Genomic DNA, 21379 nt, shown 5'->3' with positions numbered 1-21379 from the left:
TCCACTGATCCCTCGCTCTAACTGACCCACTCTCCTTACCTGACTCGCACCTCTCAAGCCCGGGATCCAGATACCCACCTCCACTTCTCAACAGTAAAAGCTTCTAGTCCTCATGAACAGCTCAACAATATAGGTAAGAAGCCGAACTGTACAGGCATACCCGTGACAATCTATGCATCTATCTTTATTTATGCATCTGCCTGTGTGCATATTAGCTAAAGATTCCAACGAGTGTAGCTTGGGATCTAGGATTCATTTTGTGACCTTACCTTCTTTTTCTCAAGACTAGTGTCTCCTCAATAGTGCCAAAGCCATATCTTTCCTTAATCGTTTTTGTACCACTTTGTTCCTTATTGAACAGCTCACCGTACCGAATTCTGAGGCCTTGCAGCTCTTTTGATATGTTCCTCGGGCTCACGAGGCCTTGTTTGACAACGAGCCTTTCCAACTCTGTGTCCCCCTTGGTCGCCATCATGACTTGCAGGAAGCCACCATCAGCAGCTACAACTTCGTTATGGTAGAGTGACCATAGTCCGAGGACAGTGACAACAAGTCCTATACCCAGACAAATACCATATGGTAAAAACAGGTTGATAGGCCGAGAAAATTGATAGGTATTGTGGTACCTGGTTACGTTTACCGGAATCGGCCGGTGCCACAAATCGAGAGCTACCGTGGATAGTGTGGTGTTGGTTAATAGCTCATTCAGGGAGGCCTCCGTGATGTTCAAGTCGTTGAACCGCGCCTGGGTATCGTCCAACGAGCTCGAATGAGTGTCTTTGAACCGAGTGGGGTTCAAACGAGAGTCGCTCAAAAGGACGACAGCTGCTTAGTGAGTTAGTAGAGTGCTATTGGATCCATCGTAGTGACATGCGAAAGCCAGGCCGCCTTGAGAGAATACTTGCCGTCGTTGCTAAAGCTTGTCATATCCGGAGTGGTGCAAATTACTTCTCGAAGTGCCATGGTAGTACCATTGGGCAGAGTGCTGGTCTTGCAATCAAAGCTCATTCTAGCGAAGCATTCTAGCTGTCTTAGAGCACCTATCGCATACTCGAAATGATCCAATAAAGCAAACGAAGTCCAGTAGTTCAGACTTTTACGGACAACATCCCTCCAATCATTGAAGCCTGGCAGACTCGAAATGTCAGGACGGTCACTCGAGTCCGGCTTACTAGTAGTGACAGGGAATCGGGTTCCCATGTCCAAGCTGGGCTGTGTATCTATGTCTGACATCGTGTACGTTATGTTGCGTATGCCGCGTGTCCAAGAAATATTGACTGAGTACTGAACGTGTTTGTACCTGCAAACCATCTTTTTATTCTCAACGTACCATTTCAAGCTTTCATCTGAATCATCTTGGCAGTTGGTAGCTCCTAAAGCTTGTACTCGATTGATCTCCAATTGACCATCGAAATTAGTCGAGATTGACATGGTCCAGTTCCATGGATGGCCTGTGGAATCTTCAAAGCTTCTGGTAATCTCTTCAGTACATATAAGCTGTGGAGCCAAGAACTCATATGTATGCGAGGAATCCAGCCCTGGCGATGGAGGTAAAGATGAACTGATCTCTCCACTCATGATGACTTGGCGTATCAAGCTCAAAAACGGTGCATTTTGTAGACCATAGGTAGTATTACTGTTCCAGATTTAGTGTAAGCCTATTGATATTTCCAGAATGGGTAACGTACCGATGTTTCCAGCTGGCAGTGCGACCTCCAGATTTGTAATCTAGCCGGGCAAAGTAATCGGTCTCGGTTGTATTCTGTAATGGATCAAAGTCGTCTGGTTGAAGAGGATTTATCACTGACATGTTGACGAATTCCGTGCTCTGGAAAGGTTGCGTAGATATCGTCAGAGCACCAGGAGGGAAAGTGACCGCCACAGGAACCACCCACATGAATCCTGCTATGAGAAAGAGGAGTGTACCCTCTCTCATTACATGGAGACTTGCAAGTGCTAAAGGATTCGATCGCATCTGGAATAGGCTTTCAATGGTTGAGACACGGAAGGACTGGTCCCGCAGCATTCGCCAGAGCATTTGCGCAAAGCATATGCCAACGCTTCCTAGCAAAGTCGCTCTGAACAAGTTGGCAAGTACTAGTGAAGATGCTGTGACATATGACTGTCGTATAGGTGCAAGATCGTCATCGGCAATCTGGTGATTTAGCTGAGCAAAGAGCACGTAGTGTGCTACACTACACAGAAAGGCTACATTGTGCGTCAGATTCTGGAACAGTCATTCCAAAAAACGAGCATCTCACCTAAAGATAAAAGTCCCAAAACGCTCGCCACCGTTTTCCAAATTGATACGTGACAGTCGTGTTCACTCTCCGCTTCACGATCTATCAAGGCGTGCGGATTGACACAATCTGTAGTTTCTGGACGTAACAGTTGTCTAGCTGGCGGCAAGTCATCTTGACGCTGAGTCAGTACCGTTCTAGAGTTGTTGTCGTTACGCATAGGGGTTGGGATGTGCAGCGTGCCCAGAAAACAGATTCTTGCTAGAATCAAAGTGTTTGGCTGGACTTGAAATGACGTGGATATTTATTATTATGTGGTATTGGAACTCGTGCCATCGCCGTTGTTTGAATTCTAAGGCAACCTGTATGAAGGGGTGCGAAAGGATGTTGAGGCGTCCATCAGCCAGAGTCGGGGATTGTCTCTCACCACATTACTGGTCCGAGAGGAGCCGCTAAGATCTTACATGCAGGGCAGGCGGCTACATCTTAAATAATGGAATCTAGGACAAGGTACTCTTTAATTAGCAATGCGTCAGATAGAGATCAAGCGCTCTGAGACTGCTATTTGGGCTATACACGTTGCTATGTTAGAACAAAGTGTTACAAAGTATCCTTCTATGAGACTCGTCTCAGTCCTTCAAGAGAAACAAGTGCGCCTTCCATAGCCATTATACGAAAGGACTTCTCCAATGTCGCAGTATTGGTCCCTCGTTGACTAACGTTATGCGTCATGGAGGACCTGTCTGTGCACTGGATCTGTTTGTCGTTCCGAGAAGTTGTATTTGCTCTGAGCTTGCCAGTTTACAATAGCTGAGACTTGTCATACGGTTCATGCCACAATGCATCTATTAAAGTGAAGAGACTGCCGGTTGATTGCTGTATAACTATAACAATTGATATTGAATTACTTAGCTGACGGGACTTGACCTGAGAGGAGGGGTGGCCTAAGGGCGGGCTATGTTCACGACTACAAGACATTGTCAGCAAATTATGTATGGGTTTCAATAAGGTTCAGAGCCCCCAAACTAGGGGAAGAGAAAAGCAAAGGAAATGGACCGTGAGGATGAGAACTGATCCTGCAAAATTATTAGAAGAAGCGACGACTAAAGTCGGAATTTATTACAGAACGACAATGACTTATCGTGTTACTACTTCGTAGAGATCCTTAAAGCTGCTAGTGTGTCTTTGCGAGACTTTTTCTTGGTCTGAAGCTCGACATTTTGCCAGCAAGGATGTTGCGACATAAGCGGACTGATAGAAAGCTGCGTCGCAAATTTACAGTCAGCTTTTAACGTATCGTAAGTATATCGAGAGCCACCGGTGATAAGCTGAGCTTAGCCCCGATTTCGCGGGGAAGGGGCAAAAAGATGCCTCGGTACGAAGGACTTCGAAGCGATCAAGCTCGGCGAGCTTCAACAGAGTGATATCGTGAGTCTGCTCCATGAAATCTTCCCTACAGCTCATCTTCAGGTCTCTCCTAACTCATATCCAATTCGTCATACCTTGTACTCGGAGTCCCGCAAATTGAAACAACATGACTTCCCCAGCAGAGTTTCATGGATGGCTGGGCCACGACGACAAAGCGGCTGAAGGCAATATGACCTGGACGTCGTTCAAACCTAAGCCGTTCAACGCCATTGATGTCGACATCAAGGTCTCGCACTGTGGAATCTGCGGATCTGACATCCACACTTTGCGCTCCGGGTGGAAGAGCACGCGTTACCCGGTCTGCGTCGGACACGAGATTGTCGGACATGTTGTGCGCGTTGGGGATAAAGTCACAAACCTGAAACCTGGAGATAGAGTCGGAGTCGGAGCCCAAGCATTCTCTTGCATGGAATGCGAGGACTGTAAATCTGGCCTGGAACAACATTGCGGCAAGATGGTTGGCACTTACAATGGCAAATACCCCGATGGAAGTTTCAGCATGGGAGGCTATGCAGATTACGCACGTGTTCCGGCGCACTTCACGATCAAGATTCCTGCCGCGCTCAAGAGCGAGGATGCTGCGCCCATGATGTGTGGAGGCATTACAGTGTACTCGCCACTGAAGAAGAATGGCGCAGGTCCCGGAAAGAGAGTAGGAATCGTGGGTTTGGGAGGTCTGGGTCATTTCGGCGTGTTGTTTGCCAAGGCCCTGGGCTGTGAGAAGGTCGTCGCTATTTCAAGGCGAAGGAACAAGGAGAAAGATGCAAGAGATATGGGTGCTACTGATTACATTGCGACCTCTGAGGACGACAAGTGGGCTCGCAAACACTCCCAATCCCTTGATCTTATCATCTCGACTGTCAGCTCACCAGACATGCCATTGGAATCGTACCTGCGATTGCTTAGGACTAACGGCACTTTCATCCAGGTCGGCGCACCAGAAGATAAGCTACCAAGGATCGGTGCCTACAGCCTCATCCAGAAGGGTGTCAAGATCGGGGGCAGCAACATCGGTAGCCCGAGCGACATAGAAGAGATGCTTAAGTTCGCTGCAGAGAAAGGCGTCAAGCCGTGGATCGAACAGCACGATATGAAAAACGCAAACAAGAGCGTTGTGGATATGGAAGACGGAAAGGCGAGATACAGATATGTACTCGTCAATACGGAACAAGAAGATCGCGCAAAATTGTAAATGTCAGATATATATATATATATCATGCTACTCTTCGCCAACACATCAGATCCTGGCATTGTTAACGTGTTAACCGTATTGGGCGGAGCCGGCGCAGCCGACGCGATTTCTTGAACACTGCCTCCCTTGCTCCGTACCCCTTACAACTGCACGATCAGTTTACCAAAAGAAAATTCCAATGCCAGCCGTTCCAGCAAAACGAAAGACACATTCGAAGTCAAGAGCAGGCTGCCTGCAATGCAAGAAGAGACACACGAAGGCAAGTACTGCGCACGTACGCGGTGTTTGCCCTTCAACCAATAAGGAGCCTTCGCTGCGACGGCTCTTTTTGACATACCTATAGAAGCCATTGCGTACTTCGTCCCCACCCAGGTGCCCGAATTGATCCCTTGTTTAGCATGAGGCTGACAGTGTGTTTTCAGTGTAATGAGAAGCACCCGCAGTGTGCGAACTGCATTCGGCTGGACGTGAAATGCGAGTGGCCTCCTCCACAGCTCAAGGTTCAGACTGTATCACCAAGTTCCGAGCCCAGTGTTGCATCTCGAAATGACTCATTTAGTATAAGCTATCGACCGACACATGCGGTTGGAGAGGGTCCAGCTTTCACTCTCGAAGATATGCAATTGCTACACCACTGGACAACTAAAGTGTACTTGTTCCATGATGCTAGCGTTGAAGAAGACCGAAGGCTTTGGAGTGAAGGTGTAGTCGAGCTTGGTTTCCAACACCCCTTCCTTCTTCATGGGCTTCTTGCACTTGCAGCGTTGCACAAAACGCTGGTTGATCCGTCGGGGAAACGTGCCAGCCTGCTTGCGCAAGCTGATGCGCACATGTCTGCCTCCCTCGCGACTTATCTGCGGTTGATCGAGGAATCGGCAACAGAGACCGTGGTCCCTTGTTTCATCCTTTCTTCAGTTTTTTTCGCATACAACCTTGCTAGTGCCCAGGTTGAGGAGCCCGAGGATCCGTTTGATGCCATTCTACATTGCTTTCGCTTGCTTCGCGGAGTCAAAGTTGTCATTGGCCAGCACTGGGAGCAGCTTCAGCAGAACGATATCATTTACAATTTGCTCACCCCTGTGCGTACCTTGGAAGAGATGCACCTTCCCGAGGAAACGACATGTGTTCCTCTCCTTGAATTGAGGCAACTTGCAGAACAAACGGATTCGCCACAGCGTGAAATATGCTTAGTAGCGATCGAGGATCTTCACAAGATATTCGTAAAGACAACTCTGTGTTCCACAGTGAGGGAAGAACACAGTATCGTCATGACCTGGTACGTTGTGCATGGTCCGATCATCGGTGCAAAACGACAATGCTTAATAACTAAATAGGCCGGCAAAGGTTACCACCGAATTCCTAGACTTGTGCCACGCTCGCAACAGTGTCAGTTCTCTTGTCATTGTCTACTGGGCTGTACTTATTGCCCGCAACCCAAATTCCTGGTGGCTTACCGGCTGGCTAGCCAGGTTGACAAAAGCCTGCGAAGAGCTGTTTGCGCCGACACCAGAGCTCAAGAAGTGGTTAGAATGGCCCATTGAGTTCGCGAGACAACATCCCAGCCTGGCCACGGCTTCGCACTCCACTCATCCTTCACCCAAGGCATACACTCCTGCCGATGGAACGATACTCGGAGGTACAACGCCAAAAAGCACTCCTGGTATCGCCGAGACATCTTAGGTTCAAACTTGAGGACCTACTTCTTAGACGCAAAAGGGCAACGATAACGCCTTCTTACCCCATACACTAAGGCCATGTTTCCAAGGTTGCGGAGAAACCTGAGAAGTCTATGCAATACAATGTAGTCCAGCATTACCAGCAGGAGCGGCATTGACGTTCGATGACATACGACTTAAGCACCGCCGAGTTCCGATGAATGCTTATCCGCACCACGTGCCCTCCTTCCTATCTCGTTCTAGTCTGGGATCAGGCCGGCACCTTGTCAATCCCATCGACTAGCCATCTTATCAGCATCGAATCATATCAGGAGTTGAGCGCAGGTGAGCCTTTCCCCGCGATTAGAGCCCGGAATTCCGGTCGTTCCTGCAGCGATTATCACAGGCTATCGTCATGGTCCTGACTAGCGACTTGAGAACGGGAGCAGTGTATACCGTGGTGGAATATAAAAGGAGGGCCATGGCATGGTGAGACGTCAGGAAGCCTTCAATTGACCATTACCTGGTTATCTTTCTTCAATCGGACTCCGAGATCTCTGTTGCCTGTCAACATGCGTGTTTCTCTCTCCACAGTGCTCACCGCAGCCTTGGGCCTCGCCTCCTCCAGCGATGCTCTCAAGATTCTCATGGGCAATGACGACGGTTTCGGTAGCGGTAATCTGCGCGAACTGTACAAGCTGCTCAAAGACGCTGGACACGAAGGTAAACCCGCCATCACTCAAGAATTCTTCAGTCACAGTGAACTGACATCATGCAGTCCTTGTAGTCGCACCCGCACAGCAACAGTCCGGCAAAGGCGGAACTGTCATCTGGGCAGAGAGCGCCAACCTCACCGTTGCATCGCAATACAACATCGTGCCCGCCGGATCGCCGTCCGTCGGCCGCGATCCCTTAGATGAGGACATCTGGTACTACGACGGCACGCCCGCCGCTTGTACCTTCGTTGCGCTCGACTACGTGCTGCCCCGATACTACCCCGAGTGGCACCAGAGCGCGGACCTGTTCGTCGCAGGCCCCAACTATGGCACCAACCTGGGCGCGTTCGTCATGGGTTTGTCCGGCACGGTGGGCGCGACCTTCGCCGCGGTCTCGCGCAGCATCCCCGGCATCGCCGTCAGCGCGAGCAACAAAGCGGTCCCGTTTTTCAACGTCACCGGCGCGGGCCACCCCGCTGCGCTCGCGGCGAAGGTCTCGTTCGAGGTCGTGAACGAGTTCATCGAGAACACGGTTAAGGGCCAGGCGGTTCTGCCGCTCGGGTATGGCGTTAATGTTAACATTCCGCCGCTTGTCAACGGCACGACGCCGCCTGTTGTCAAGACTAGGCTGACGGGCAATGCGAATACCGATGTGGCTGTGTTCAACGAGACGACTGGGCTGTTCGACTGGGACAACATTGATCCCGTGGCGGCTGGCATCAACGCAGCGTACAACGGCGACACGAGTCTGCCGGGCGAGACGTGGGTTGTTGCTGGTGGCGGCGTCAGTGTTTCGGTTTTCACAATGGACTTCACTGCGCCAGAGACCAAGTACACTGAGTTGGTGTTTAGCAAGGTGAAGAACTTGTTCAGCGGTGGCAACGAGACACAGTACAGTAAGAGGATGATGGACGAGCGGATGAGGAAGAGGGGTGTGATGATGACTGGACGTGATGTGTTATAGATATCGTATACATCCTGAGATACAAGACCATTCTACTCGTCCATGCACTCAAAGATTTGAGCATGTCCCTACGGCCTCCAAACCTCGCGTTCGTTCACTATGCTTGCTTTTGCTTATGATCAAATTAGTGTACAAAGCAGTCTGAAGCGTTTGTGCCAACATGCACCAAATGCTTTTTAAACCCAAGAAAACGCCGCGTCTGCAATCAAAAGGCATCCCCTCGCTGTGATAACATTTACCAAGCCTCAACGTCGAAGCCCTCTTCCGAGAACTCAGTGGCAACAACTGTCCTCCGGGAGAACTGGCGGCCGGCAAGCGCCTTGATGGCCTTTTGTGCGGAGTCGGTATCCTGGTACTTGATATAGATCTTGCCAACACCGAGGTTGATGCGGGCTCCAGCCGGGCGAGGAATCTTGACCTCGACGATGGGGCCGTATTTGCCGCATTCTTCTTCAATATCCTCTTTGATTTCTTGGACACCTTTAGCAACATCGCCATGTGGTATAAGGGGTAAGGGAACGTACCGTCATACTCGTCATCATTAATCAGTTCGTCAGAGGTGACCATGTTCATCAAGCAAATGACGCGGCTGTGCTCATGATCCTTCGTAGCCTCAGCACCAGCCAGTCCAGTAATGGCCTGTACACCGCCATCGAGACCTGAGGTCTGCTGCAGACCAACGGTTGCGCGAGAAACCTTCAAGTGACCGTCACCAAGTGGGATATCATTCAGTCCCTCAATGACAGCGTCAACGATCTCGTTGTCGACATATTCGCAGAAGGCAATGCCACGGTGTTGGCCAGTGCTCGTGTCCTTGACCAAGACAAATGCGTTGAGCTTGCCCATCGTCTCCACCAGCTCGTAGACCTGCGCCTCCTCGATGTATTGAGGAATGTTGACGATGCTGAGCTTGTTAGGGCTGTCCTTGACGTCGGTCGAAACCTCGTCACCGGAGTATGCGTTCTCATCTCGGGTGGGTGTAATGTAGTCCTTGGGTCGGCGGATAGATAGACCGGTCTGATCGGGGCCTGCAGCGTTGTCGCGCATGGCAATGCCATTCATGGCAAGAGCGATAGTCGCATCCTCGGCAGTCTTGAATTCCAAGAGTGCGTACTCGTTGCTGCTTGCGACCTGAGCGGAGGTACATGGATCACTGCCAGACACGACGTTCAAGCCGTTAAGCTGCAAGTTGAAGAACTCGATGATCTCCTCAGATGTGGCGCCAGAAGGTAGGTTGTGAATGTAAAGACGCTTCGCCTGCTTTGCGTTGACAGTCTGAAGCGCGGCAGATGAGGCCGTGCCAGCAGATGGGCTCATGAAGGCAGCCAGCTTCGAGGGATCCATGGGCGCCGCGCGAGGAGCGCCAGGCAGAGGGAACATGCCTGATAGCTTCGCCTGCTCAGCGGTGATGTTCTCATATCCGGCCGGCTTGATGTCCCACTGTGTCATGCGGCGCGGGCGGTTCTGGATATTGGTGAATGGAGCCAGGTCTGGCGTAGGCTCGCGCTGCTTTGCGACGGGAGAAGGAGACTTCTGGCGTTGGTTGCCTCCCCTACCGCCGCCCCAGCCGCCGCCCCCTCCGTCTCGTCGGCCCCTTCCACCGCGATCCTCTCCGCCAAATCGGTCGTTGCGATCACCTCGGTCGCGTCGCCCATTGCCGCGGTCATCACCGTCGCGGTCGCCACGATCGCCGCGATCACGCGGCCGGTCGCGCCTCGAGTACGAATCACCCCAGTCCCGGCGGCCACCTCCCTCACGGCCGCCTCCTTCGCGACCGGCACCTTCGCGACCGGCACCTTCGCGGCCACCGGCTTCGCGGCCACCGGCTTCGCGGCCACCTGCCTCACGGCCGCCGGCTTCGCGGTCGGCTCCACGATCATCTCGCCTTTCGCGGCGCGCATAGGTATCCTCGCGCTCACGCTCGCGGTAGTCGCGACTCGACGAATACGTATCGACCTCGTACTCGCGTCTGGAGCTGTGGCGTGGCGAGCGCGAACGGCGGCGGCGCCTATCGCCGCCCCGTTCGCGGTCGCGGTGGTCGTCCCGGGAGGACTTCGTTTTGGTCAGTCGGCCGTCAGTGTTGCGCACGTAGTGGCACTCACGTAATTCCTTCCGCCTCCACCAGAGCGGCCGCCGTCTGCTCATGTTAGTACTATTGCATTGTGGGGCACTGCACACCAGTCAGTACGTGTACTGAGACTAGCTTACCTCGGGAATAGCTGTCACCGTTCATCTTAACAGCTGGAGCGCAGGCTAGAGCCGTTGTCGCGTTGGTGAGGACCTTCAGCCGGATACTATTGGCTATGGCGGAAAGAAGAGCTTAACAGCTGCAATTAGCAAACTGAGATTAAGCAACGTAAAATACACAGCTTCCAGCAGCAGTCCGAATATTAGGACGCGATGCTTGGACGGGTGGTGATGTTGTCGTTGCTGCGAGAAACTGCGAGTTCACGGAGAAACCACTGCTAGCGTGCTTTTACATGAAGCTTGGCAAGCGCGTCCCCGACTAAATACTCGAGTCGCATTGGCTTGTGTCTACAAGACATCACCATGGCTTTGCGAGCGGCAGATTGGTGCAGACTGCCAACTAACCTGACAGAACTCTGCATCAATACCACACTGCGCTGCGGTCAATCATTCAGGTAGCCTCTGCTTCATGCATGTAGTATAGACTCACTTCTGATGTCCCTCTTATAGATGGCGGAAATCCGACGATGATATATGGTCCTGTGCCATGCATGGCCGCATCCTCTCCCTGCGTCAAGATGCTGAAGCCCTTCATTACCGCGCCGCCTTCCCCTCCAGACCTGCCTTACCTACTCCTCCTGCATCTACCACACCATCAGTCGCTGCCGATGATGACGACACTCTCGCCTTCATAAATCATTACTTCAACCTGACGCCCAACCTCGGCCAACTGTACGAACAATGGGCAGCCGCAGATGCCAACTTCAAACGTCGAGCGCCGAAGTTCACTGGCATACGGATACTGCGACAAGATGCTTGGGAAGCGCTGATAGGCTTCATATGCAGTAGCAACAACAACATCAGCCGGATATCAGGAATGGTGCACAATCTTTGCTTACATTATGGGCCGCTGATAGGACATGTCGACGACGTGCCTTATCATGACTTCCCAACACCAGAAGCTCTCTGTAAGCCAGAAGTGGAAGAACATCTTAGGAAGCTAGGCTTCGGATATCGAGCAAAGTACATTGCGAAGACGGCACGGATTGTCGCTGAAGAGAAGGGAGGGCTGGCATGGCTGGAGGCTTTGAGCAACCCAGAATACCCACAATTTGGGGTCGAGTCAAAATCGGCTGGCGAACTGGTGGAGGGTGGCAGAGAGGGCTATCGCAAGGCGCACGAAGAGCTACTTGTCCTTCAGGGTGTTGGTCCCAAGGTTGCTGATTGTGTTTGCCTCTTCGGTCTTGGTTGGCTCGAGTCAGTACCCGTTGATACACATGTCTGGCAGATTGCGCAGCGCGATTACAAGTTCGGCAAAGGCAAGCACAGCAGTCTGACTGCAGCGACGTACGTCGCAATTGGCAATCTCTTCCGCAAACTATGGGGCAAGGAGGCTGGTTGGGCGCATTCGGTCCTGTTCACAGCGGATCTCAAGGCGTTTTCCGAGAGGACAATTGCCAAGACGGAAATTAAGGAAGAAGAGACGGTTGTCAAGAAAGAGGATAATGACGTTGTGACTGATGCTGTTGTTAAGCAAGAGACTGTCAAACGTAAGCGCATAAAGAAGGAACCAGAGGAGAACGAGCATCAGATTCTTGAAGTTGAGGAGCGGATCACACGACGGAGCAAAAGGCAGAGAGGTTAGAGGGTAGAATGCCTCAACACATCACTGTCAGCCAGCAAGCACACGAGCCCGTCCGGGAATATAAAGATTCCGGCGCTAAACCAGAATGGTTGCTCGCTGCTACTGCCTAAGTACTGCGTGTAAGAGGTCTCTTCTTCCTCGCCCTTCAACACGATCACGCTCACTCCTCCGCGAGACCACCTCGAGTCTGCGATATATCTTGACGAAGGCTCTTTGTCCGCCCCTTAGAGTCTGAATAGGCATTATTCGTTAAAGAATTGTAATCCTCTACGGCATGGACAGCCTCCCTCAAGAACTAGTCGACCATATCAGCAGCTATCTTGGGCGCAATGATCTCAAAAACACACTGTTATTGACTACTAAATTCCAGCGTGTAGCTGAACAGTACTCCGAGGCATTTTCCACTTACACTATCTCCGAAGACAATAATGGCGATTTCGTCAATTTCTGTCGTGGACGCCTCGTGCAGCATCTGCGTAACATCAAGTTTTGGCCTAGCCTGCCTGCACTCGATATGGACACCTACAAGAGAAACAGAGAGGCTTTCGAAGATAATCCGTGTCGCGACACCATTGACGAACTTCGAGAGATGGACGAAGAGTTCACGCGCCAAATCCGTTCTTTCTTCACGATGTTACACGAAGTTGAGCAGGCGGGGTTCCTAGATGGACACAGGGGTCTCGAGCTCGAGATACACAGTCCAACACGAGCTGTGGACGAAAGCGAGTTTTGCCTCCATCGCGTATTCACCAGCTGGCGCATACACATAATCTCGCCTGAGACACTTCCGCAGATTGCGTGCATCCGCTCCCTGGTCATCCGAAATGGAACCGATTTCGAGTGGCACGATGTGCCGGATCCTCCGTTCCGTAAACCAGATCTCCGTATGATCCTCGATATTGCTGCTAGATTGCCAAACCTCCAGGTATTGAAGTGCAACGTCGGCGGCGACGAATGGATGGCCGCTCTCGATTTGGATGACGCGATGTACACTGTCCAAGACTGGCCAGGCCCCCGTCGTGACTCCCGCCACAATTTTGCAAAAGCAACTCAAGTCATCCAGCTTCCTACTTTGAGCCACGTAAATCTGGACTTCATATATCCAATCTATAAAGCTGATTGGGTTGACCAGCGTCTACCAATGCCTAATCTTGTCAAACCGGCAATGTACGACCCTTTCAGCTCGAGTCTCCGTCTGCTATCCTATCAACTCCGAACAATGAAGTTGAGAGTAGTGACTGACGAGACTTTGTTCTGGCCTGCTGACGGAAGCACACCCTCATGGCCGAATCTTGAGAGTCTGAGCGTCATGTTCCACGCGGTCTCTCCTTCGGGTGCTTGGTACTTCGAAGGGCCGCACGACGTGGGAGCGAACGAAGGGGTTGAGATTGATGATTCATCATATCCGCCATTAGAAACCACAGAAGAAGACGAGATCGCGGATGGAAGCTTTGACTGGGAGGTTGACTGGGATGCTCATCGTGTCTTTGCTCAATACCGTGTCAAGCCCACCAACAAAACGCTGGTTCCGTTTCTTACAGCGTTCGCTAAGGCTGCAGCACTAATGCCTTCGCTCAGGGAAGCTGCGTTGTGGGCACCTTTAACGTTCGACCCAGAGCATGTGGAACAGTACGCCGGCTTCGACTGTAAAGAAGTAGCCCATGCTACAAATTGCGAGCTAGCATGGGGATTGGCGTACGCGAAGCCAGGAATGCGAGCCTTCACGGAAGTCGTAGGCGAAAATTTTGCCGCTTTCCCTCAGATGTGGTGGTATGTGGGAGAGTGGCGCCCCGACCCTGAGCTTCTTGATCTCTTTCACCAGATCGGGCGACAAGAACAGGACGAGCCGACTTCAATGCATTGGGGAGATCGATTCACCAACCCCGGTCTGGTGGAGAGGGGTGAGTTCGAAGGCTGGGAGTCTTGGCGATTTGATCACTGATGGTTATGAGCTTTACCTTACGTATAACGATCAGTCAGCAAAGTGTCACAAATGCTATCAAGACGACAATGGTAAGCAGAAACTTTGTATACAGGAGGACAAAAAGGCGTGGGAAAGTAAGCCGATCTGGGTGGTGCCACCGCTCCACAAGTTGTAGTGGGACGAACAGAGACTACTGCATGAGCAGATCAAGGTATCTACATCAACTTAGAGCAGGATAGCTCAATAGGTGAAACATATCACGTATTCTTACACATTGATCAGCTGATCGATGTCCCCCGGTCCTGGCTTTACACAACGTGGGGTATGTCCGTCCACCTGTCTGTGCTCGTAAGGCAGTCTCAAACTTGATACTACTGCGGAGTTAAGTGTTAAAATCGTAGGGTACAAAAATCATGCTGTTGATAGTGTACTTAGATATGACAGCCTGTAATGTAGTCGTTACTTGTGGTAGACCTGATTTGGCCCTCAACCATGGACTCAGGGATGTCCTCCTCCTTAAAGGATTATGACGAAAAAAATGGAAAGATTTCTGGTTCTTCTTCATATGACTTAGTACTTTGACCAAGTATCTATAGCTGCATAGACACGCAGCAAAGGCGTTACTGGTATTTCTAGCATATATTATATATCTGCTCTTGCTGTTGTGCACAACAGGGCAAGTTTGGATAATGTTCCTACCAGCGATCGGCGATTGTTCAACAAGAAAGGCCTTCTAGGGTCCCTTGTAGCCAACGTTGGCCGATCCAAAATAACTGCACTTTGCTCCTAGTCGTTCTGACCTGATGTATGTATGCCGCGCCGGCGTCCTGCCCGGTACGTAGTGCCAAAGTTGCTGTTTGCGGGGCTGTCCTTCGCGAGGAAAGACCAATTGTAATGCTTCTCGGACTTTAGGCGAGCTTTGATGGCAGACTATAACCAATACGAGTGGACAAAACCACCCAAGACCATGAATCGGATGGCTGCGCCTCCGATTATAGTTAATGCAGCGAGAGACCGTGGTAGAACCGAGCGTTCGAGTCTAACCTAGTTTCGTATATCTGGTCTCGACTGCAACAACACCACTTGCAAGCATTATTGAGATTAACTCAGTCCATCGTAGACGGACCTTCTTCGTTTGGTTGAGCGAATGGACGTCCGACTTGCTATAAATCCACTGCCTCCCGTATATATCCAGGTATCTGCACACATCTGCTTCACACATCTACTTCACTGTCTTCATCCAAACCCAAATCCTAAACCAAAGCAACATCACGTACTGTTCACAGGCAATCATCATGCACCCCACGAAGAAAGACGTCACCTTCGAGAACCGAGGTGTGAAGCTTGCTGCGCACCTCTATCTCCCAAAAGGTTTCCAGGAAGATCAGACATACCCTGCTTTGGTGGGCGTTCACCCTGCAGGAGGTGTGAAAGAGCAAACCATCGGTCTTTACGCACAGCGTCTTTCCGAGCATGGCTTCGTGACATTCGTATACGACTCCACCTATCAAGGCGCGAGCGGAGGAGAACCCCGTCTCTTAGAGGACCCCACGACCAGAGTGGAAGACGCCCGCTGTGCTGCAGACTTCCTATCCACCCAAACCTTCGTCGATACCGATCGCATGGGCGTCTTCGGCATTTGTGCTGGTGGCGGCTACGCGCTTGCCGTGGCTCAGACCGAACGCCGGTTCAAGGCCGTCGCCGGCGTGAGTGCTACACCAATGGGTGAAGCAGCCAGGCGATTCTTTGGAGCAGACATCCCTCCTGCCGAGCAAATCAAGTCGCTCGAGGCAGCTGCAGCACAGCGAACGGCAGAGGCCAATGGAGCGGCCCCGATCTACATTCCCTTTGTTCCCGAGAAGCTGGAAGACATCAACGAACAGACGCCGAACATGCTCCGCGAGGGCTACGACTACTACAAGACGCCGCGCGGTCAGCACCCGAACTCTGTAGGCCGCTTCTTGATGACCAGCATGGACAAGATGTTCGCCTTTTCGACCTACCCTCTGATTCCGACTCTTTTGACACAACCCCTGCTCTTGATTGCTGGCAGCAACGCGGACACGAAGATCTACAGTGACGAGGTTTATGGTCTGTCCGGAGGGCCCAAGGAATTGTTTGTCGTTGAAGGAGCAACGCATATTGCGCTCTACGACAAGCCTGAATACGTGGACCAGGCTGTGACAAAACTCGTCTCTTTTTTCGGCCAACTGTAAACGAAGGTTCTTAGACGTAAGTAGTACCGATCAGAATAGTCCACTGTACTTAGCTCGAAAGATTGGCTCGTCTACCTTTTTAGGTAGATATTCTCTACTTGTGTCGCCCTTTCAACGTAGAACACCATTACTCTACTCCAGTACATGTACAAATCGTATTACAGGACAAGGGCTGTTGCAGATCTGAAATGTATTGCTGATCGTACCACGCAAGGCCGCTTCCAAGAGGGTTATCTCTTCAACTTGAACAACAATTATGGCGCCACCACAATTGTTGCAGGCGAAGACGCTGACCGTATAAGTACGCCAGTGCCAACAGTGATCAGAGCTTGCAGCCGCTGGTCAATGTTACCACACCAGCAAGAGTGAGTGTTGCAGAAGCGCGAGAGGCATCCAGTAGCCGGCTGTTACAACCCATGGTAGCTCGCGCCATTGCTGCTAAGCTTATCAAAGCCTTTGCTTTCTCACACTTTCGAGGCATCATCCACGCAGGTAGGTGACCGGACTAGATGAGATAAAATCTCGCCACGCCCTGCTGATCAGATCTTCAAATCTTCACGAAACCAATACTACGCTTCGCCTCCCCAGTTCCGTTGACAATACTCACCCAGCCCAGCTTTATCAGAAGTATGGAGAGCCCGAGCTCGAGCACATGAGACGGCTGAATGGACAGCCCCTGATCCCTGGGCGCCACCTTGTGGTGTTGTACCGATCTGGTTTGGAGATGCCAGCGACGCCATCTCGCTCGCCGATTCACGTGTCTTTTCAAGTCACTTTAGCGAGTCCTTCCAACCAGTAATTGGGGTTTCACGATCTCCAGAGCTCCTCTTACAATCAACATCGCAAGTTTCCTTCCTTGCTGAAATTCGGTAATCGCCGCACCAGCCATTGGAAGATCGGTTGGAGTATTCAATACAGGGCTCACGAAAACAATCTGGAATGGCAGAGATGGAGGAAGAAGAAAAGCAAGCCTCCCTTGCACTCATGAGGTCGATGTTGACGTTCCGGCCCAACGATCGACTTTCAGCGTAACAGGTTCGGAGTCCAGATGGATGCAGAAGTGGGCTAACCCGGCGTTTGAGTTGATGGAAGAATCTCCGTGGGACTAAATCTGCGGTGAACTGAGCAGCTCGTTCTGGACCTGCACATTACCTTCGAGGCCACCTTTTACGACGCTTTGCCATGTCACGACTACTCTAAGCTCAAGCTCCAATCTTCAACTACCTTTTCATTCTGTGCCTAGACACCCAACAGGCAAGCTGTTCCTGTAACTCGTGGACGCAGCGTGTCCCCGTGCAACTCGAATCCCGACATATGTGTCTACTAGATTGGACCTTTCGGAGAAGAAGCCGGTGAGTGTGGCTTCGCGCGCAGCCCTGGTGGATCATTTCAGACCGTTGTACAGGGGAGAACAGGGAGGCGTCGCCCGACCCGATTCGCTAAGGCTGCGCACAGTGCCGCACCGTCAAAACAAAAGGTTGTGCAGGTCGCTGCAGAGTGAGAGGACTCAAGGGTGCGAGTCTGAGACGACGTATTGGAGGATCTAGGGTCGATCTCGCTGGTGTTTGATCGTCGTGCAATATCTGGAGGATCAGCCAAAAGGTACGATGTATGGCAGGAACAGGCCTGGTGCATCTTCACGTGCTAAAACGGCTGGTGCGCCAATGACGCGCAGCGCCACAATTGATCCCTGCGGCGCCTTAGAAGCGGCAGGTCCCTTACAAGTTTGATGGCGATGGCTGCGCGGTCCCAATAATCTGCCACTCCACACCGCAAGAGCTGTTTCTCCTGCACGATTCCCCGCATGTGCATGGCCTGAATTCGCATTTATATATAATTCTCCGTCCCCTCCAAACACTCATGTCGCTTCCTCCCCCAGTCACCAGTCCAAAGATGCCGCCGAGCAAAGGTGCGACCTCCCTGACGCGCGTGCGCTCGTAAACGGAATTGTCTGCTAACAACTGTACTTAGAAACTGCAAGGCACGAATGTGTCTCCGAGGATGCGCTGCAGCACCTCAAGACGTACAAATACTCGAGCGTGGACAAATCCTTCATCTCCCGCTACATCCTTAAACACTACGTACGGCCCCTGTCGCGATCGCTCCGATTGCGCACGACCTGACATAAAGCAGTGGAATGGCTTCGTGGAGCTGCTTCCCATGTGGATTGCGCCAAACCTTGTCACTTTGCTAGGCTTCTTCTTCATTATTGGGAATATCGCGTTGTTGGAGCTGTACATCCCGGATCTGGTCGGACCGGTGAGTCCGCCCCATGATTTTCTGCGATGCGACAGTAAGCTCACGAACGACAGGCACCATCATGGGTATACTACAGTTTCGCGTTTGGTATGTGGATGTACTCGACTATGGACAATGTCGACGGCAAACAAGCGCGCCGCACTGGAACCTCAAGCCCGCTCGGAGAGCTTTTCGAGTACGTGACCTAAGCCTCATGCGCCAAAGCCCCGACTGACCCCGCCACAGCCATGGGATAGACTCTCTGAACTGCACTCTTGCTAGCCTTCTCGAGACTGCCGCTGTTGGGTACGGCTCCACCAAGATTGGCGCCTTTACTGCCCTTGTGCCGGTGCTGCCTATGTTCCTCTCCACTTGGGAGACATATCACACACACACGCTGTATCTTGGCTATTTCAACGGCCCTACAGGTTTGCCGCCTATCCGGTCTATTTCCTTACAAACACTGACGCACAGCAGAGGGACTAATCCTTGCATGCACCTTCATCTGCATGTCCGGCTATTTCGGCCCTGAGATTTGGTCGACTCCTCTGGCGCACTACTTCCCGTCCTACAAAGCAGAGATCGGCGACGTTACCCTGAAGGAGCTCTGGGTTCCTATCATCCTTTTCACGTTCTTCGTTGCCCACGTGCCAGCCTGTCTGGTAAATGTTGCAAAGGCACGCCGATCCAGAAATCAGCCTTTCCTTCCGACCATCTACGAGTGGACTCCGCTGGTCATCTTCACTGTATGCACCATTGCCTGGCTCGGATCCCCATACTCCCACCTGCTCGAAGAGAACCACCTGGTGTTGTATTGCTTGACCATGTCCCTGGTCTTTGGGCGCATGACAACTAAGATCATCCTGGCTCATCTTACCCACCAGCCATTCCCATACTGGACAATCATGCTCGCGCCCATGATTGGAGGCGCTCTACTCGTTAACCACCCATACTTCACGATTCCTGGTACAACCTTCGGGCCCCTATCTGCGGCCACAGAACTGTGGTACCTCCGCGCGTACTTCGTCTTTGCAGCTGTTGTGTACGGCCGATGGGCTCACCTGGTCATCACCAGCATTTGCGAATACCTCGGCATCAACTGCTTGACCATCCCCAAACAGACAAGGGAGATGAACGCCAAATCTAATGGTGTCGTCAATGGTACCCACCCTGAGAAGGGCCGTACCGATTGATCGTTAAGTAACGAGCAAAACTAACGGAGAATCGAACATCGCCCTTCTTGGGCTACGATTAGACACGACGGCCTCACCCACTCTTTCATGCATGCATGCCTCGGCGCACTTTGGGTTTACGATAGACGTCCCCGCACCATACCACTTCGACATAGCTTTGTCCTATAATGATTTCCGCTTTCTGGATACATTCATCCTATTGCTACATAATATCTGGAAGGGAGAGAAAGGAAGACGCAGTCTTCAACAGAAGCGTTGGGCCTAGATAATGGCTGTAATGTTGACATAACACGAAAGAAACACCTAAGTAGAACGATATATTATTACAGTGCATATTACACTTAAACGATTATAGGAAAGCTGTGCTAAGCATCAGTGGCCACCGGCTATCTAGTTCACTCCAATGAAGTCGCGAAATTCCTCATCGTCTATCTAAGCATAATGGAGACGTCGCAGGTCGACCACTTTGTTTCTCAGGATGGAGAGCTTGGTAGTTATGGAGAGAGCTGCCCTGCAAGACGGTCACCGTGCACGCGCAGCGATACGAAGAAAGACTGCTCAGCCGTCTTCTTGGTAGAAAGCAAGAGCAAAGCCATATGAAAGCAAGGCTATACGACTGCAGCAGACCACTTCTACCACAAGCACCCGTTGCTAGTGCATCCAGAGGCCGCGGCTGAGGGCAGCAATCTTATCGAGGCGGCAGAACCGGTCAAGCAACATGTACGATAAGCAGCGCTACGAACGACCACTAGCTCAACGTCTTCGACAATCAACACACGTTGAGGCTGCTTGGGCATGACGAGTCAGGTACATTTAGCATCCAGCCGTTCCTTTCCCAAGCACACCATAGGGCTGTGTGGTTACGACGCGGCCGTCTCAGCTGTAGCTGGGTCGTCCTGCGGCGGTGAACAACATGCAGGACATTGAGCAAAGCCTGGGGATGCGGTCACAAGCATCAAGCAAGATGGGAGCTGATGCCTAAGTAAGACCTGTTATGCCTCCCTGTAAGCGATAACTACTCACAAAGTACAGCAGCAACATCTCATAGCTCAAAAACTGGCTGACAAGCTTTCGCTTGATCCTGTCACAGCTGGCACCTACCTGCATCGGGTGTCAATAAGCTTTGCCCATCATCTGCGGCTGTGCAAGTCTTGGGGCTTCAGCTCTAGCAGAAGACGCCACAGCAGCTGTGGCGTATCTAGGTAGAGACCATACGCCCTACTCAATATTGAAAACCCCGCTACACGATGTAGAACACCAGGACGCACTAGCAACAAAGTTGCTGTAGCTGTGGGTATATTCTAACAATCAAGATGTATGACTGAAGCTTCTGCAGGAATGTCAACAAAGTAGTTCAGCGTGGCTTTCTGAGCTGACCGAGAACTATTTCAGCTTTGAGGAAGTAGCAAGAGTTGTCTGCGACCATGCACTCGTAGAGGCAGATGCAGACGAACCTTTGCATCTCTTAGCGCGTCTTAGTGGTGACCATTCCCCGGGCCAGCTGATTCGTCTCTCGGCAAACGGTCAAGCCTTGCTCGTCCACATCTCCCGCCAACGCGATGCTCAAGCCTAATTCGATCCCATGCTGATGGCAGGTTTGAGTGTTTTGCGCTCCTGGAAAGTTGCATCCAGAGTTGATACGAATTAATCATTTGTGTTCCCCGGCATGCGGTGCTGAAGGGATGAGGCAGCTGACTGGGGAGATGAGCTTCGTAAACAACCTAGCGCTCTTTTGAGCCGTGGATCATTCACCGGCCAGTCCTTCGCTCCCTGGCTCATGC

The 21379-nt window shown here is 51.6% G+C and overlaps 9 protein-coding genes across 9 annotated transcripts; 7 read left to right on the top strand and 2 right to left on the bottom strand.

Annotated features, from left to right (window-relative positions):
• Window positions 1–83: 83 nt before the first annotated feature.
• On the bottom strand, window positions 84–2667 carry C7974DRAFT_153289 (uncharacterized protein). The gene is made up of 5 exons (XM_046135820.1): window positions 2262–2667; window positions 1689–2208; window positions 906–1636; window positions 270–825; window positions 84–200 (listed from the first exon to the last, which is right to left on the bottom strand). Exons 1-5 carry the CDS (start codon window positions 2458–2460, stop codon window positions 185–187), a joined length of 2022 nt encoding a protein of 673 aa, XP_045999269.1. The 5' UTR covers window positions 2461–2667; the 3' UTR covers window positions 84–184.
• An 829-nt stretch (window positions 2668–3496) lies between these two features.
• C7974DRAFT_153217 (alcohol dehydrogenase-like protein) lies at window positions 3497–4968 on the top strand. The gene has a single exon (XM_046135818.1). It carries the CDS (start codon window positions 3775–3777, stop codon window positions 4858–4860), a length of 1086 nt encoding a protein of 361 aa, XP_045999268.1. The 5' UTR covers window positions 3497–3774; the 3' UTR covers window positions 4861–4968.
• Window positions 4929–6216, top strand: C7974DRAFT_390759 (uncharacterized protein; the record flags this gene model as incomplete). The annotated part of the gene is made up of 2 exons (XM_046141498.1): window positions 4929–5119; window positions 5283–6216. Coding segments are annotated over exons 1-2 (989 nt in total), but the record flags the coding sequence as incomplete, so codon positions are not given.
• A 598-nt stretch (window positions 6217–6814) lies between these two features.
• Window positions 6815–8219, top strand: C7974DRAFT_153226 (survival protein sure-like phosphatase/nucleotidase). The gene is made up of 2 exons (XM_046135819.1): window positions 6815–7238; window positions 7294–8219. The coding sequence occupies exons 1-2, from the start codon at window positions 7088–7090 to the stop codon at window positions 8193–8195; spliced, it is 1053 nt and encodes a 350-aa protein (XP_045999266.1). The 5' UTR covers window positions 6815–7087; the 3' UTR covers window positions 8196–8219.
• C7974DRAFT_390755 (uncharacterized protein) lies at window positions 8183–10044 on the bottom strand. The gene is made up of 2 exons (XM_046141497.1): window positions 8720–10044; window positions 8183–8666 (listed from the first exon to the last, which is right to left on the bottom strand). Exons 1-2 carry the CDS (start codon window positions 9642–9644, stop codon window positions 8431–8433), a joined length of 1161 nt encoding a protein of 386 aa, XP_045999265.1. The 5' UTR covers window positions 9645–10044; the 3' UTR covers window positions 8183–8430.
• Window positions 10045–10745: 701 nt separating this feature from the next.
• Window positions 10746–12164, top strand: C7974DRAFT_451253 (DNA glycosylase; the record flags this gene model as incomplete). Its single annotated transcript, XM_046145778.1, has 2 exons — window positions 10746–10837; window positions 10893–12164. 2 exons carry the CDS (start codon window positions 10746–10748, stop codon window positions 12025–12027), a joined length of 1227 nt encoding a protein of 408 aa, XP_045999264.1. The 3' UTR covers window positions 12028–12164.
• Window positions 12165–12301: 137 nt separating this feature from the next.
• Window positions 12302–13969, top strand: C7974DRAFT_422975 (uncharacterized protein; the record flags this gene model as incomplete). Its single annotated transcript, XM_046144358.1, has 1 exon — window positions 12302–13969. The coding sequence occupies one exon, from the start codon at window positions 12302–12304 to the stop codon at window positions 13967–13969; it is 1668 nt and encodes a 555-aa protein (XP_045999263.1).
• Window positions 13970–14806: 837 nt separating this feature from the next.
• C7974DRAFT_153144 (Alpha/Beta hydrolase protein) lies at window positions 14807–16615 on the top strand. The gene is made up of 3 exons (XM_046135817.1): window positions 14807–16183; window positions 16251–16532; window positions 16591–16615. The coding sequence occupies exon 1, from the start codon at window positions 15247–15249 to the stop codon at window positions 16165–16167; it is 921 nt and encodes a 306-aa protein (XP_045999262.1). The 5' UTR covers window positions 14807–15246; the 3' UTR covers window positions 16168–16183; window positions 16251–16532; window positions 16591–16615.
• Window positions 16616–18060: 1445 nt separating this feature from the next.
• C7974DRAFT_411487 (ethanolaminephosphotransferase 1) lies at window positions 18061–19598 on the top strand (the record flags this gene model as incomplete). Its single annotated transcript, XM_046143564.1, has 6 exons — window positions 18061–18076; window positions 18139–18248; window positions 18301–18426; window positions 18480–18601; window positions 18652–18833; window positions 18883–19598. The coding sequence occupies 6 exons, from the start codon at window positions 18061–18063 to the stop codon at window positions 19596–19598; spliced, it is 1272 nt and encodes a 423-aa protein (XP_045999261.1).
• Window positions 19599–21379: the final 1781 nt, after the last annotated feature.

Source organism: Boeremia exigua, assembly GCF_020726555.1.
Source record: "Boeremia exigua strain MPI-SDFR-AT-0100 chromosome Unknown C7974scaffold_4, whole genome shotgun sequence".
Taxonomy (NCBI): Eukaryota; Fungi; Ascomycota; class Dothideomycetes; order Pleosporales; family Didymellaceae; genus Boeremia; species Boeremia exigua.
This window is presented reverse-complemented; position numbering and strand designations above follow the sequence as displayed.

Coding starts and splice junctions, on each gene's coding strand:
- C7974DRAFT_390755 (XM_046141497.1), bottom strand. CDS start 9,644: ATGACACAGTGGGACATCAAGCCGGCCGGATATGAGAACATCACCGCT. Junction 8,667..8,719: donor TAATGATGACGAGTATGACG/GTACGTTCCCTT, acceptor AAGGTGTCCAAG/AAATCAAAGAGGATATTGAA.
- C7974DRAFT_153144 (XM_046135817.1), top strand. CDS start 15,247: ATGCACCCCACGAAGAAAGACGTCACCTTCGAGAACCGAGGTGTGAAG.
- C7974DRAFT_153289 (XM_046135820.1), bottom strand. CDS start 2,460: ATGCGTAACGACAACAACTCTAGAACGGTACTGACTCAGCGTCAAGAT. Junction 2,209..2,261: donor TTTGGGACTTTTATCTTTAG/GTGAGATGCTCG, acceptor CGCACAATGTAG/CCTTTCTGTGTAGTGTAGCA. Junction 1,637..1,688: donor ACTGCCAGCTGGAAACATCG/GTACGTTACCCA, acceptor AATCTGGAACAG/TAATACTACCTATGGTCTAC.
- C7974DRAFT_153226 (XM_046135819.1), top strand. CDS start 7,088: ATGCGTGTTTCTCTCTCCACAGTGCTCACCGCAGCCTTGGGCCTCGCC. Junction 7,239..7,293: donor CAAAGACGCTGGACACGAAG/GTAAACCCGCCA, acceptor GACATCATGCAG/TCCTTGTAGTCGCACCCGCA.
- C7974DRAFT_153217 (XM_046135818.1), top strand. CDS start 3,775: ATGACTTCCCCAGCAGAGTTTCATGGATGGCTGGGCCACGACGACAAA.